The following is a 12,305-nucleotide window of genomic DNA, read 5'->3' on the forward strand; positions in this document are numbered from 1 at the left end:
ATCTCTTTAGTTCTATGTCCAGTTTCTACTCCAAGAGGTCCTTCTGAGTCTTCAAGCATGCAATCCTTGTGTTTTGCTAAAGCAATGAAAATATTTGTTAAGAAACAGAAAGAAAAAATCATCAATTGTTGTTTCTGAGAATGCACCTATTTTCTTGAGGGCTAACAATTGTGAAAGATGAGTACAGATCAAAAGAATACATTGCTGATAAGTTGACGGGTATTATTGAAGAAGTAGGTGGCCTACATTCTTAGGATTACTACTCCTATTTATTTAATGATATACGTGTATCCGTATCTGTGATGCATAGGAAATGTTGTAACGCAAACCTCATTCAATCTCTTTTCAACCGTAGACACAAAGCAAAGTGTTTCTTTGTCAATCTTTTCCTTCACCGGGACATCAGAGTAGAGACGTCGCTTCTACAATCAATTCAAATGTAGGTAATTGACCAGAAGGAATATCAGAATTTGAGATTCAATACGAAATTGTATAACAAAATTCCACCATTGGTTTCTCGATATTAACCAGTACTAGTGTATTAAAATATTTTAGACCAACACTATTCAGCCATGGGTTTCTCTATCTTCTGAAAGTTCTATGTCTGAAAAAACAAAGCACATTTTTTTGTCCTAAAACCAAATTTCGTTTTATAACACTATGAGAACCAATCTATTGCCATGATGTAAATAGGGCAAAATTGACCCCAAAAAATCCAGTGATCTGCTCCCAACAAAATAGAAGGAGAAAATGAAAATGCTCAAGAGGTGAGGTTGGTTGGAGCAACCGTCCCCTTATTTATGGGGCTATTACACATGACCAACTTGTCCCTAGATATTTTAAGCCAAACCACTTGACCTACCGGCATTGTGGTCCAACTCGAGATAGAAGCATCCGACAGCCACGCGCCCTTCACAACTTAGCTTCGCCTCGACGCAAGCCTCGCGATGATGCCACGTGCCGCCTTCGATCCGCCAAAACCGCAACCGGGTTTTGAGGTCCAAACCCGAAAACCGTCCACTGGTGGTTTTGAGGCTTAACCCACCAAACCATCCACGCCTGGTTTTGAGGCCATAACCAGCAAAACCGTCCATCCCCGGTATTAAAGACCAAACCAGCAAACCCTCGTGCATGCCTCGCCAGGCGTGACTAACCGATGTCGACGCGTGTCTGACCTCCACCAAGCTTGACGCCTTCGCCTTTCTTCTTGACTTGACCGGCGCCATCTACATCACCCATGCAGATGCATATCTTGCCTCCGCCAAGTGCCACGACACCATCGTCCTCCTCATTGGCTTGGTCGACACCGTCTTCATTACCCGTGTACTCTTGCACTTGTCGATGTCCCCAAGTGTCAGCCATCGTCACCCGGCCTCCTGGTCCCTTGGTACAAGCCTCACGTCCATCCTTCATCGCTACCACTCCATCGGCACGACACGTCCCTACTTGACCTTCACCTCGCCGTCGACCATCGCCTCCGAGCTCCACACCTGCGCACCAGAAGCCAAGAGACATGTTGCACAACTCAACTCACGTCATGATTAGTTCACCGACTCAACCCAAGACGCAAGTCACATTGACAATCACTCATCACAACCGAACCACAAGGGCACATATCAACCTTGTGTTCACAAAATGCGGAGGACTGATGGCGGCGGGAAGAAAATTATGTGGACGATGGGTCCAAAGCTCGGTCCATGCGCCCCTAGCTTGGATGGCTGCCACATGGTGCCTTGAGAAAATCAAACGGCTGGGAGAGGAGGCTCCTCCATTGAATCTGAACAGCTAGTGCCTTAAATCACGGAGGCAGTTGCTGTGACAAGCTGGTGGACGTGAGATTTAATTAAATAGCCACGTGTCAACATCATCAAGGGGCGCACGGACTTGCGGCGGGTCATAAACCCCGCGCTCCATGATGCTATGACCCTAGAGCAACGAGGTAATGAAGCTCGGTGCGGCTACGCAACCTCATCATGGGATGGCAGATGTCCCCTACTTATGCTTTGCATGACTTGGTGGTGTGGATGCCGAAGGTGAGGAAACTGGAGATGGGCGATTGATGGGCAGTACCGTGCTAATGGCATTTGGTTTTTTTATACTAGTGTTTTTTTAGGGAATCTCTTATACAGTTATACTAGTGTTGACATGCAAAAAAACGTATCAACCTAGAATTGGGCTAGGCCATTGAGTTTCTGACATTGAGTTGCTAACATCAAGAATGTGCCAAAAAAATATTTGGAACAACACGATTTGAAGCGTCAAACCAAAAAGGAAGAAAAGTTCCCTGCTCCTCATCCAAACAGGGCCCTAGCACCAGTGGATTCTCGCTAGTTGTTTGTTTGAAGCAAACTCTAGTTGTGAGAACTGGTTCGATCAAATTTGACATGTTATTACGAAAGGCTTGCCCGCTTGAGCAACAAACTTCTTTCAGAGAAGATTTTTCTTTTCACGAAATAATTCAGAAAAAAGAAGTTAAGCGCTCATAGCATGAATTTATTGACTATTCGTAGCTCAAACACGCAGGAGAATTCTCGATTGCAATAGTGAATTGTCTTGTCTCACAGTACGCTGATCTGGATTTGAATTCCAAAATAGTGTAGCGCAGCGCACTCGGGCTTCCCGAACAAAAATTACGGTTGGCGTGCCGCATTGCGGCGAGGGCATGCGCGAATCGTCCGATCAAGATCGGACGTCCCAGGCCGCCCTCGGCCGGTCGCGCTCGCGCCCCTGGCCCACCACTCCTGGGAGCCGCAGCGGCGACCACAGGCCACAAGCCACAGGCGAGAGTCCCCGGCGAACGGTGCCCCGTTGCCACACATACGGCTGCAACAAAAATATCCCGCGAAAACAACGCCGAACCAGCCAGCCAACCACCGCCACCGCCGGCATCCCGTGCGTGCTTCCTTCTCTGTGCCATGGCTGCCGTGACCAGCACCGCCTCCCTCTGCCCGGCCGCAGCCGGCGGCCTCTCTTCGTCGTCGCCGTTCTCGCGCAAGCCCAGCAGCAAGAGGCTGCAGCAGGCAGCATCAACGGTCTGCCACTGCCGCCCTGCACGGTACACGCTACACCTCTCAGTTTTCTACACAGTAGCTTCGCACGCACCTCGCTCGTCGGCACAATTCAGCGCCACCGGCATGCATGGTTGACAGGGTGGAAGGGCTGGACCGGAGGGACGCCTTGCTGGGCATCGTCCTCTCCACCGCGGTGGCGCCGCTGCTCGCCCCTGCCGGTGCTCTGGCGGACGAGGCCACCACCGGTATAGCAGCGCCTACGCTCTCGCCTTGCAACATTCAGTTCTCGTTGGCGTTGCTATCGTGTTCTACTGTTCTAGGTGTTGCAGCTGTATATGCTTATTGCTTCAGTTTGGTCCAATGGTAAGAGTCGCAGGAGGGCTTCACTACCTACGAGGATGAGGCCAACAAGTTCAGCATTCAAGTTCCACAAGGTACGCAATTCTTTTGCTTTCATCAATCATCAGTCGAGGTATCCAGTGCAAAAGAAGGTCCAATTCAGTCTGCAGAATTTGGTGGAAATGGCGACCTGCAAGCAAGCAGTCTGTGTAAGTGTAACTGACCGTAGCTCTGTGCGTGTGTGTGCACAGGCTGGCTGGTCGGCGCCGGCGAGGCCAGCGGCATCAAGTCCGTCACGGCGTTCTACCCCGAGCAGGCCGCCGCCGATTCCAACGGTACGCCTTTTGCTTCTTCTTCTTTTTCCACATCGGCGACACCGTCGTCTCGGTTTCATTCGGGGAATAATTAACTCACGTTGACGGGCCTGTGCATCTTGTTCCACTCTAATCAGTCAGCGTCGCCATCACCGGGATCGGGCCGGACTTCACCAGCCTCAAGTCCTTCGGCGACGTCGACGCCTTCGCCGAGGGCCTGGTACGTGCTCCCTCCAGCATGCTCTGCCTCTGCGGCTCTGCCTGAACGTTCCTGAGTGAGCTGGCACCAACCAACGCAAGCCGTTCTCTGAATTCTGATGGCCATCGTCTGGGAGCAGGTGAACGGCCTGGACAGGAGCTGGCAGAGGCCGCCGGGGCTCGCCGCCAAGCTCATCGACTCCAGGGCAGCAAACGGTACTACTAGCTCACAGCACAACTGAAGGAACGCAGAGCTTCTGAACCTGACCTATATGCACACTGACTGCCCGCCGCAGGCCTGTACTACCTGGAGTACACGCTGCAGAACCCCGGCGAGCGGCGGCGGCACATCGTCTCGGCCATCGGGATGGCGTTCAACGGCTGGTACAACCGCCTCTACACGGTGACAGGCCAGGTGAGCCGCGCTCCTGCTACACCTTGGACCAACGCCTGTTTCCTCAGCTAGATTAACATCTCGAACAAATGTTGTTGTTTGCAGTACATCGACGACGATGATTCGGAGAAGTACAGGCCACAGATAGAGAAGGTGAGACGGTCCCGGCAGTGTCGATTCTGTTCTGTTCTGCCCCCTGTTCTTCTTTTCTGACATTGGTTTATGGTTTCTGTTCCTCTCTTGCCCTACCTTTCTGCAGGCTGTCCGATCGTTCAGGCTCACATGAAAGAGACGATCTGATTCAGCAGCCTACGGTACATATGCAGAGAAGCTCAGGTTTCAGTAACATATATGCCTGTCAATTGACACCTGGCCATTTCGATGAGACATGTATTCCAATTCTTGAGAGTGGTGTTTTTCGGTTGTGTATGTTTAGAGGGTCGTGCTGAAGGAGCAACTATGTGGCCTCTACTCAAAGTTCCTGTCACTTGGCTTGAAAACAGGCAAATGATTTTGTTTCTTGAGTTGGATAACAAGCAAACTTAGAGCATCCCCAACATATCGCTTATAATGTACTCCCTCCATCCCAAATTGTAAGTCATTCCAAGAATCTTGGAGAGTCAAAGTTTTTCAAGTTTGACCAAATTTATATAACAAAATAATAATATTTATCATACCAAGTAAGTATCATTAGATTCTTCATTAGTTATATTTTCATATTATACCTATTTGATGTCATCAATATTTGTGTTTCTCTCTATAATTTTAGTCAAACTTGAAAAAGTTTGACTCTCCAAGATTCTTGGAATGACTTACAATTTGGGATGGAGGGAGTACTTATGTCCTATAATAAGTTGGTTTATAGAGTGTCTTAAAAACCAATTTAGAATACAAGAGAACATTGTTGTAGCGGATTATATATAGTGTCTTAAAATCAATTTAGAATACAAGAGAACACATTTGTAGCGGATTACCTAAATTTTGACTCCTATATTTCTTTATAAACTGAGGAGTGGGGGTTGTCTTCTTTATTTAAGAGAAAGGATGCTTCTTTTTGGGAGATCTCTTAAAGTTATAGGTATAAAAGATGAGATAAAAGATCGATGCTGCATATGTATCTCTTAAATGCTGCTTTTTAGATATAGGCGATTGGGTATGGAGATGCTCTTAGTACTCCCTTTGTTGACAAATATATAAAGATTTCTGAGTTTTTTGTAAGTCAAATTGTTATAAGTTTGGCTAAGGTAAAAAAAAGATCAAAATAAGTAGTATCAAATACATTACTTACTTTTCTCTATTTTTTTAGGGAATTGTTGTCGCTCGGATGTCCGATGGGATATGATTCCATCGAACGGTACCGAATAGCCCAACAGAAACATGCAGCACTCCCAACGTATCGCTACAGTCCTTCCTCGTCTACCTCATCCCGCCACATACACGTACCCCACCCCCTGTCCGTATCACCCCGCCCCGCGCCCGCCGCTCCTTCCCCCTGACCCCCATCTCTCTTCGAGCGGGGTGTGATCCTGGAGCAGGATGAGGACAAGCCACACCCCGTCCGCAGGACCCCAAGACGTGCCGGCGTCCCATCCGCCAGTCCCCGACTCACCGCGCCTCTTCCCCCCACACCCGGTGCGTGCCCCCATGACTATGAACGTACCTCTGAAAGACAAAACACTTGAAACACTTGAATGCAACATACGTCTGAAGTAAATGAAACATTTGGAACATTTACTTGCAACATGTTTATAAAACATATGCAACGTCCAGATAAAACACTCGCAACTTGCAACATAAAACACTTATTGCAACATAAGATTGAAACAACTGAAACATTTCGAACATATTCTTGCAACATATGTGTGAAACATATGCAACGTCCAAATAAGCACACTTGCAACATATGTCTTAAAAAGAAGATGAAACATTTGGAACGGACGCTTACAAGATACGTGTACAACCATTGCAACATGTGCGGCATCACGATCTATTTTTGCAACATCCATATGAAACACTTGCAACATACCTTTGAAACAGCTGAAACAATTGAAACATACCCTTGCAATATGTGCTTTCAACGCAACATCTCCTTACTGTTTGGCAGAATGGGGGCTTGTCGGTGTGTGGTGTTCATCGGAGGCAGTGACCCGGTGGCGCTTGTAGGTAGCGGGCCGACTGTAGTGGCTACAGTCGCGGAAGGGAGGCATCAGCCGCATGAGCGGCGGGGAGGCGCGGCCGCACGACTTGGAGAGGGCAGCGGTGTGCCACGCCTGGCAGGGCCGACAGCCGAGCGCCGTTACTCGAAGGCAGCCGCGCACTGTGCCTGGCAAGGCCAGCGCCCGAGCGGTGCACCTCGGAGGTGGTTGCGCGCTGCGCCTCAGAGGGCCAGCGGTCGTGCGCTCGGAGGCGCAAGGCAACCGGATAAGAGCGATTCGAAGAGGAACAAGTGAATATGAATAAGTGGCTGAGCAATTTTTTTAGAGACAAAGGAGCATGGGTTGTTGGGCTAACGTCGTGGCCAAGCAATAGAGCGTCCGGGCGGACGGACGCCGATTCACAGCATTACCGTTTTTCAAACTTCGATAGTACATGACGGGGGAATAGGCAATACTGTTATATATGTCCTCGCTCCTTTCACGAACCTTTTTATAGCCGTATAGAAAAAAGGGATAAACCGTGTCATTCTGGGCTCTATATGATCTGGGCCTAACTCGTATGAAAGCAGTCAACGGCACATAACTCGTATGAAAGCAAATAAACGGCCCATAATAACTCGCATGAAAGCAAGCGACGATACGTGCGCCTCCACCAAAATCGTGGGCGATTATAAATTCGTAATCCCCGAAAGGAAACCGTTAGAGTGCCGCCCCTCAATCAAACAGTGAAAACTCTCTTCCCCTCCGCCCCCTCTCGCATATAAATCCTCCCACCATCCCATGATCCCAATCCCTACCCCAACTCCACCCACCGACGCCATCTCCGACGAGCAACCCAAAGCCGCCGCGCGTGAGAGAGCGAGCTAGGGTCGGATCCGACCGAGGAAGGCAACTTTCCAGCAGCAGCCGAGTCCGGCGCCGGCGTCAGCGCCGATCATGAAGATGGGCGGCGGGCGGCGCGCACTGGACCTGTACGAGAAGCTAGAGAAGGTCCGGGAGGGCAGGTTCGGGAAGGTGTACAGGGCGCGGGAGAAGGCGACGGGCCAGATCGTGGAGCTGAAGAAGACGTGGCTCCCCGAGGACGACAAGGGCGTGCCCCCGACCGTAATGCGGGAGGTCTCCCTGCTGCGGATGCTGTCGCAGGACCCGCACGTGGTGCGCCTGCTGCACCTCAAGCAGGGCTTCAACAAGGAGGGGCAGACCATCTTCTACCTCGTCTTCGAGTACATGGACACCGACCTGAAGAAGTTCATTCGCGGACACCGCAGCAATCGCGAGAAGATCCCCGCAGCCACCGTGAAGGTACATGGTTTCCTGCCCCCCTCTTCCTCCTCCAGCCCAACGCCGTGCAAGCCAGGTGTTTGTGCGACTGCCTTACCCATGTCATGTTTGTGCTCGCAGATCCTCATGTACCAGCTTTGCAAGGGCGTGGCCTTTGTCCACGGCCGCGGGGTGCTGCACCGGGATCTCAAGCCACGCAACAACCTGCTCATGGACTGCAAGACCATGGCACTCAAGATCGCCGACCTTAGCCTCAGCCGCGCCATCATCTTCCGCTTCCCGGGCCAGACGTGCACCCACGAGGTCGGTCTCGAGCCGCATGGATGGTACAGGGCCCCCGAGATTCTCCTGGGCGCTACACACTACTACATGCCGGCTGACATATGGTCCGTTGGCTGCATTTTTTTGTACGATTTCGATGAACTCAGAGTTCACTTTTCGATGCAAACTGCTTCAGAATTCACACCGACACATATGGATCGGATATTATTCTAACCTGCATGGTGTAACTGTAGCTGAGCTGGTCACTAGCCAGCCACTTTTTCTGTAAAACCTGGTGTTACGAGCTTGCTTAGCACTGAAATTTAGGACAAAGAAGGATTAGCTTAACAAGTTTTCGGGTTTTAAAAATTTATAACGCACGTGAGGTGAAAAATAATTTCTATGAACAAGGATCAAATATAACTTATATTTAGTACTTAAATAAAAATTGAAGTACAAATTTAGTAGATGGAAATGCAACTTTAACTTTTGAAAAATAGAAGTTGTTAACTAGTATTTTGAGAGCTCAAAAATCAAATTTGATGTTAAGATAAGCTCTTTTTGTTAAGTCAGCAAACACTTGAACTATTGTTAAAATATTATTTTTGATGAATTATATTGAGCAAAATAGTAAAATTGTGCTTAAATATTTTGTTCCTATAGGTTAGTATAAGGTTTCGTATGAAATACTTGTTGGTAGTAGTTAATATGGTTTATGCCTTTTAAAAATTGTAACAAAAGTGTTAATGACTGTTAGTTTAAATTGAATCCTAAACTTTTCTAAGTATGGAAAAGTAGTAAGACAATGCTATTTTGACATTTAATTTCTAACAAAAATGTTTAAACACTAGTTGCATGTTTTGGTATGGTTGATTGCATTAAAGTGAGTGCTTGAGCATGGCATAGGCCCCGTTCAGCTTACCCAGAAAAATCACTCTTCAGCTTATTTTTTCAGTCGGAATAGTATTTTTTTTCTCACAACAATTCAGCCAGAACAGTGTTTTCAGCCAATTTCAGCCAAGATTCAGCAAGCCGAACAGGGCCATAGGTCGAAATTGTGTTGGATGTCACGTTGTTCGCTCTAAAATTGCCCAAACCTCCTTAGAACGCACCGTGAATCATGATTTGGTGCTCGGTTCGCGATTGGCGATCAGCGTGACGAGCTCATGTTAGCACCTCCCTATCTCCCTCCCTGGTTGCTCTCGGGTCATGGCGATTGCTTCGCTAGCTAGCTGGTAGTGTCGACTTTAGGTTAGTAGGATTGGTTGAACTTCGTTTAAGATGATCGGCATCCTTTACTGTGCTTTAATTCGTGCATGTCATATGCTTGTTTCAAGCCCACGGTCACCTCGCACGGCTGCTCGGCGTTGCGCAGCTGGCCGCGTTCCGCGTGCTACGGTGCCGACCCCGGCCAGCCTATCTGGCTGTGGGTTGACCGTGGCCGGCTCCAGCGGACCGCTGTCTTCGCTCTGCAGCTGCTGGCCGTCGCGCTATCGCCCTTGTCACCATCGCACGTGTGGGCTTGTCCCTGCTGCCGGCACCATCGCCGTCACCTCCACCCTCTCTGCAATCCTGCGCATTCTTTCTTTCTTTCCCGCGAGCGGAGGGATGGACAGAAAGGAGGCCACCGAAATGGATCAAGCGTCGCTCCCCACGCCGTCCTCTTCAACAACGCCGGGGGGGAGAGCACGCGTGCGCGCGCCCTGCGGGGGTGCGGCCACCGGAGCGCAGCCCGCGGGAAGGACCTACGCGGTCGCAAGGGGCGGTCACGGCCATGACCGGAAGGGCGCCAACACGTGGGAGCTGGCCACCGGGGGAGGGAGCGCGCGTGCGCTGGCCTGCGGGGGCGCGGCCACCAGGGGCGCGATCCGCCGGTCCAGCGAGCGGAGGTACGCCTCGAGCAGCTCGGCGAGCAGCCACATGTCGTCGTAAAACGGGATGAGTTGGGAGATGTCGTCCAGCATGTCGATTCTCTCGCAGCCCTCAGGCAGGCCCAGCGCTGGCTCCGGGAACGCGAGCTCGACGAAGGCAAAGTCGATGGCGAGCCCCAACCGCGCGGCGTGGTCCAGCCCAGGATGGCCGCCTTGCGCGCGGCGTTGACGGGCGTCAGCACCACCATGGCATGCGCGCCGTCACCACGTGGGGATGCGGGCGAGGTGGCTCCGACGAGCACAGCACGCAGAGGCTGGACGCCTGGAGTCGCTCGATCCGTTTCATCTTCCTCTGTTCCGTCCGTCCGTGCGCTCCCATGTGAAAGAAGAAGCAAAGGGCAGGGGCAAATGTGAAAAAATTTTCGGGGCAAATGTGAAAAAAATCGTTTTTTATTTTTTCTGAGATCCAAAGTTCGCAAATGGCTTGCACATGTTTCGTAACGACAATCCGTGAAGCCCGTTATAGATGGCAAAACAGCAAAAGAGAATTCCTTAGGATCCCAATCCCTTACGAGCCACTAAAAATTTAGCGGTTTTTAGCGTCACTATTCTAATATTTTTTCTCTTCATGTCACTGCCATCAGATTGGGCTCTAACGATGTCAAACTGCAGGTGTGAAAAATCGAAAATACCCTTAAATCTAAATATATCATTAAATTTTTTTGAGCATCTTAACGACTTTAAATGAAAAAACTCAAAACTAGTTTTTGTGGTACTAAAAGAAGATAATTTTTATATAAAAATTATAGATCTCGACGAAATCTACAACTTTTTAGTTTTGCGTTTTTTTCATTTGAAGTTGTTAAGATGCTCAAAAAAACAAATAACATATTTAGACTTAAGAGTATTTTCGACTTTTCACACCTGCAATTTAACATCGTTAGAGTCCCGTCTAACAGCAGTGGCATGGTGGAAAAAAAATTAAAGCAGTAACGTTGAACACCGAATTGCGATTTTTTTTAAGGGCTCACAGGCAATTCCCCAAACAGCAAAGCCCACCTCCCCGATTTTTTTTAATTTTAACACTTTTTTAAAATTAATTTTAAATCTAACATCGCTCGTTTTTTATTTCTAAATCTAACATTTTTGGCCGCGACTATTGCTATGGCGCGACGAAATGCATGTGCCGCACCATGCATGGTGGCGCGGCGAGAGCTGACGTGGTGACGATCAAGGTGCTGATCGGTGACGTGGCAAGGTCTGCCGCGCCATCCATCACGACGCGGCAGAGAGCAGCCGCTGGAATCAATACGACGTGATGGGCTAGCTCCTCGTGGAAATAATTTCGCTTTGGAAAATGATTTTTTTCTTGCAGCGGAGGACATTAGTCAGATGGTAGTGGCAGATCAGATGACGCCCCAGAGGTTGCGTGCCAACTAGTGCCCTGCGCTGCCCCTCTGGGGTTTTGTCTCAGGAATCGCGGAAGAGAGAGAGACAAGAAAGAGGACACAGAAGAGGCAGGCACCACCGTTCGGTCCATTAGTGTTGTGGCTGCAACGTGTACTGCTAGGTGTGTAAAGGAGTGAGGCATGGGCCCCCTTCTTTCGAATTTCGATGCCTTTTTACTAGCTGTTATTTTTTTCTCTAAAATAGATGTTATTTTTTTCTCTCTAAAATTAGTTAAATTAAAAATAGTTTGACTTCTGATGATTCTATGAGTTGATTTATTTTAAGTATAGTCTGATGAGGTTTACTACCTCAGTTCTATAAATCAAATGAATGTAATTAAAGAAGTGTTTAGTTAAATATTCTTAATTTATCAAATTTATATAAATAATATTAACATTTAAGACAATTAATATGAAACATTACTACATTAGATTCATCGTGTAATATAATTTGGTAGTATAATTATTTGAAGTTGAAAGCATCTAGGTCTCTAGTTGGGTTTCGGTGATTAATGACAATACAAGATTACTATGACTAACGTGTGTTTTGCAGATGCAATTAAGTTAGGTCATGGTAATGAAGATCAATCGGGCAATCAAAGGTGTCATGCCCCTACGATGAAAATCATTTCGGTTTTCAAAAGATTGACGACAAGGTTAAGGATGACCAGTTCTAAGTGTCGATTGGAGTTAGAGAGACACTTAGAGTAGTTTAGGATTTTATTTTTCCTTTGGCCGTACTATTAAGGGGGGTATGAACGGGTAGCTTGACCTAGTTGAGTCTAGTGAGTTAGGTGTGGTGCACACTTGTTAAAACTAGCTCTAGGTAGCTCCTATGAATGTCTAAGATCCTTTGGAGCAAACTTCATTCACAATTGATTGAGAGTTGGAAGTGAATGGAGGGTCAAATACTGACCGGACGCTGGCTCCGGTGCGACCGAACGCTGGCCGCAGGGTCCGGTCAGTTCATTTGACCGAGGTGATCAAGTCTGGTGTGACTGGACGCTGGAAGGTCAATGTGACCGGACGCTG

General features: G+C 48.5%; 2 protein-coding genes across 2 annotated transcripts; both read left to right on the forward strand.

The window, feature by feature from the left end:
* Nucleotides 1-2,798: 2,798 nt before the first annotated feature.
* LOC136476801 (psbP domain-containing protein 3, chloroplastic-like) lies at nucleotides 2,799-4,777 on the forward strand. The gene is made up of 9 exons (XM_066474757.1): nucleotides 2,799-3,055; nucleotides 3,150-3,256; nucleotides 3,380-3,445; nucleotides 3,602-3,685; nucleotides 3,802-3,884; nucleotides 4,003-4,078; nucleotides 4,159-4,277; nucleotides 4,362-4,409; nucleotides 4,516-4,777. Exons 1-9 carry the CDS (start codon nucleotides 2,916-2,918, stop codon nucleotides 4,540-4,542), a joined length of 750 nt encoding a protein of 249 aa, XP_066330854.1. The 5' UTR covers nucleotides 2,799-2,915; the 3' UTR covers nucleotides 4,543-4,777.
* A 288-nt stretch (nucleotides 4,778-5,065) lies between these two features.
* LOC136476802 (cyclin-dependent kinase B2-1-like) lies at nucleotides 5,066-8,412 on the forward strand. The gene is made up of 2 exons (XM_066474758.1): nucleotides 5,066-7,714; nucleotides 7,814-8,412. Exons 1-2 carry the CDS (start codon nucleotides 7,349-7,351, stop codon nucleotides 8,186-8,188), a joined length of 741 nt encoding a protein of 246 aa, XP_066330855.1. The 5' UTR covers nucleotides 5,066-7,348; the 3' UTR covers nucleotides 8,189-8,412.
* The last annotated feature ends 3,893 nt before the right edge of the window (nucleotides 8,413-12,305 follow it).

The sequence above is a fragment of the Miscanthus floridulus genome, chromosome 8 (genome assembly GCF_019320115.1).
Source record: "Miscanthus floridulus cultivar M001 chromosome 8, ASM1932011v1, whole genome shotgun sequence".
Taxonomy (NCBI): domain Eukaryota; kingdom Viridiplantae; phylum Streptophyta; class Magnoliopsida; order Poales; family Poaceae; genus Miscanthus; species Miscanthus floridulus.

What these genes read in the sequence shown, in the direction of transcription:
- LOC136476801 (XM_066474757.1), top strand. Translation starts at nt 2,916, where the DNA reads ATGGCTGCCGTGACCAGCACCGCCTCCCTCTGCCCGGCCGCAGCCGGC. An exon ending in GGCCGCCGCCGATTCCAACG is followed by an intron (nt 3,686 to 3,801) that starts GTACGCCTTTTG and finishes CACTCTAATCAG; the next exon opens with TCAGCGTCGCCATCACCGGG. An exon ending in TCTACACGGTGACAGGCCAG is followed by an intron (nt 4,278 to 4,361) that starts GTGAGCCGCGCT and finishes TGTTGTTTGCAG; the next exon opens with TACATCGACGACGATGATTC.
- LOC136476802 (XM_066474758.1), top strand. Translation starts at nt 7,349, where the DNA reads ATGAAGATGGGCGGCGGGCGGCGCGCACTGGACCTGTACGAGAAGCTA. An exon ending in TCCCCGCAGCCACCGTGAAG is followed by an intron (nt 7,715 to 7,813) that starts GTACATGGTTTC and finishes TTGTGCTCGCAG; the next exon opens with ATCCTCATGTACCAGCTTTG.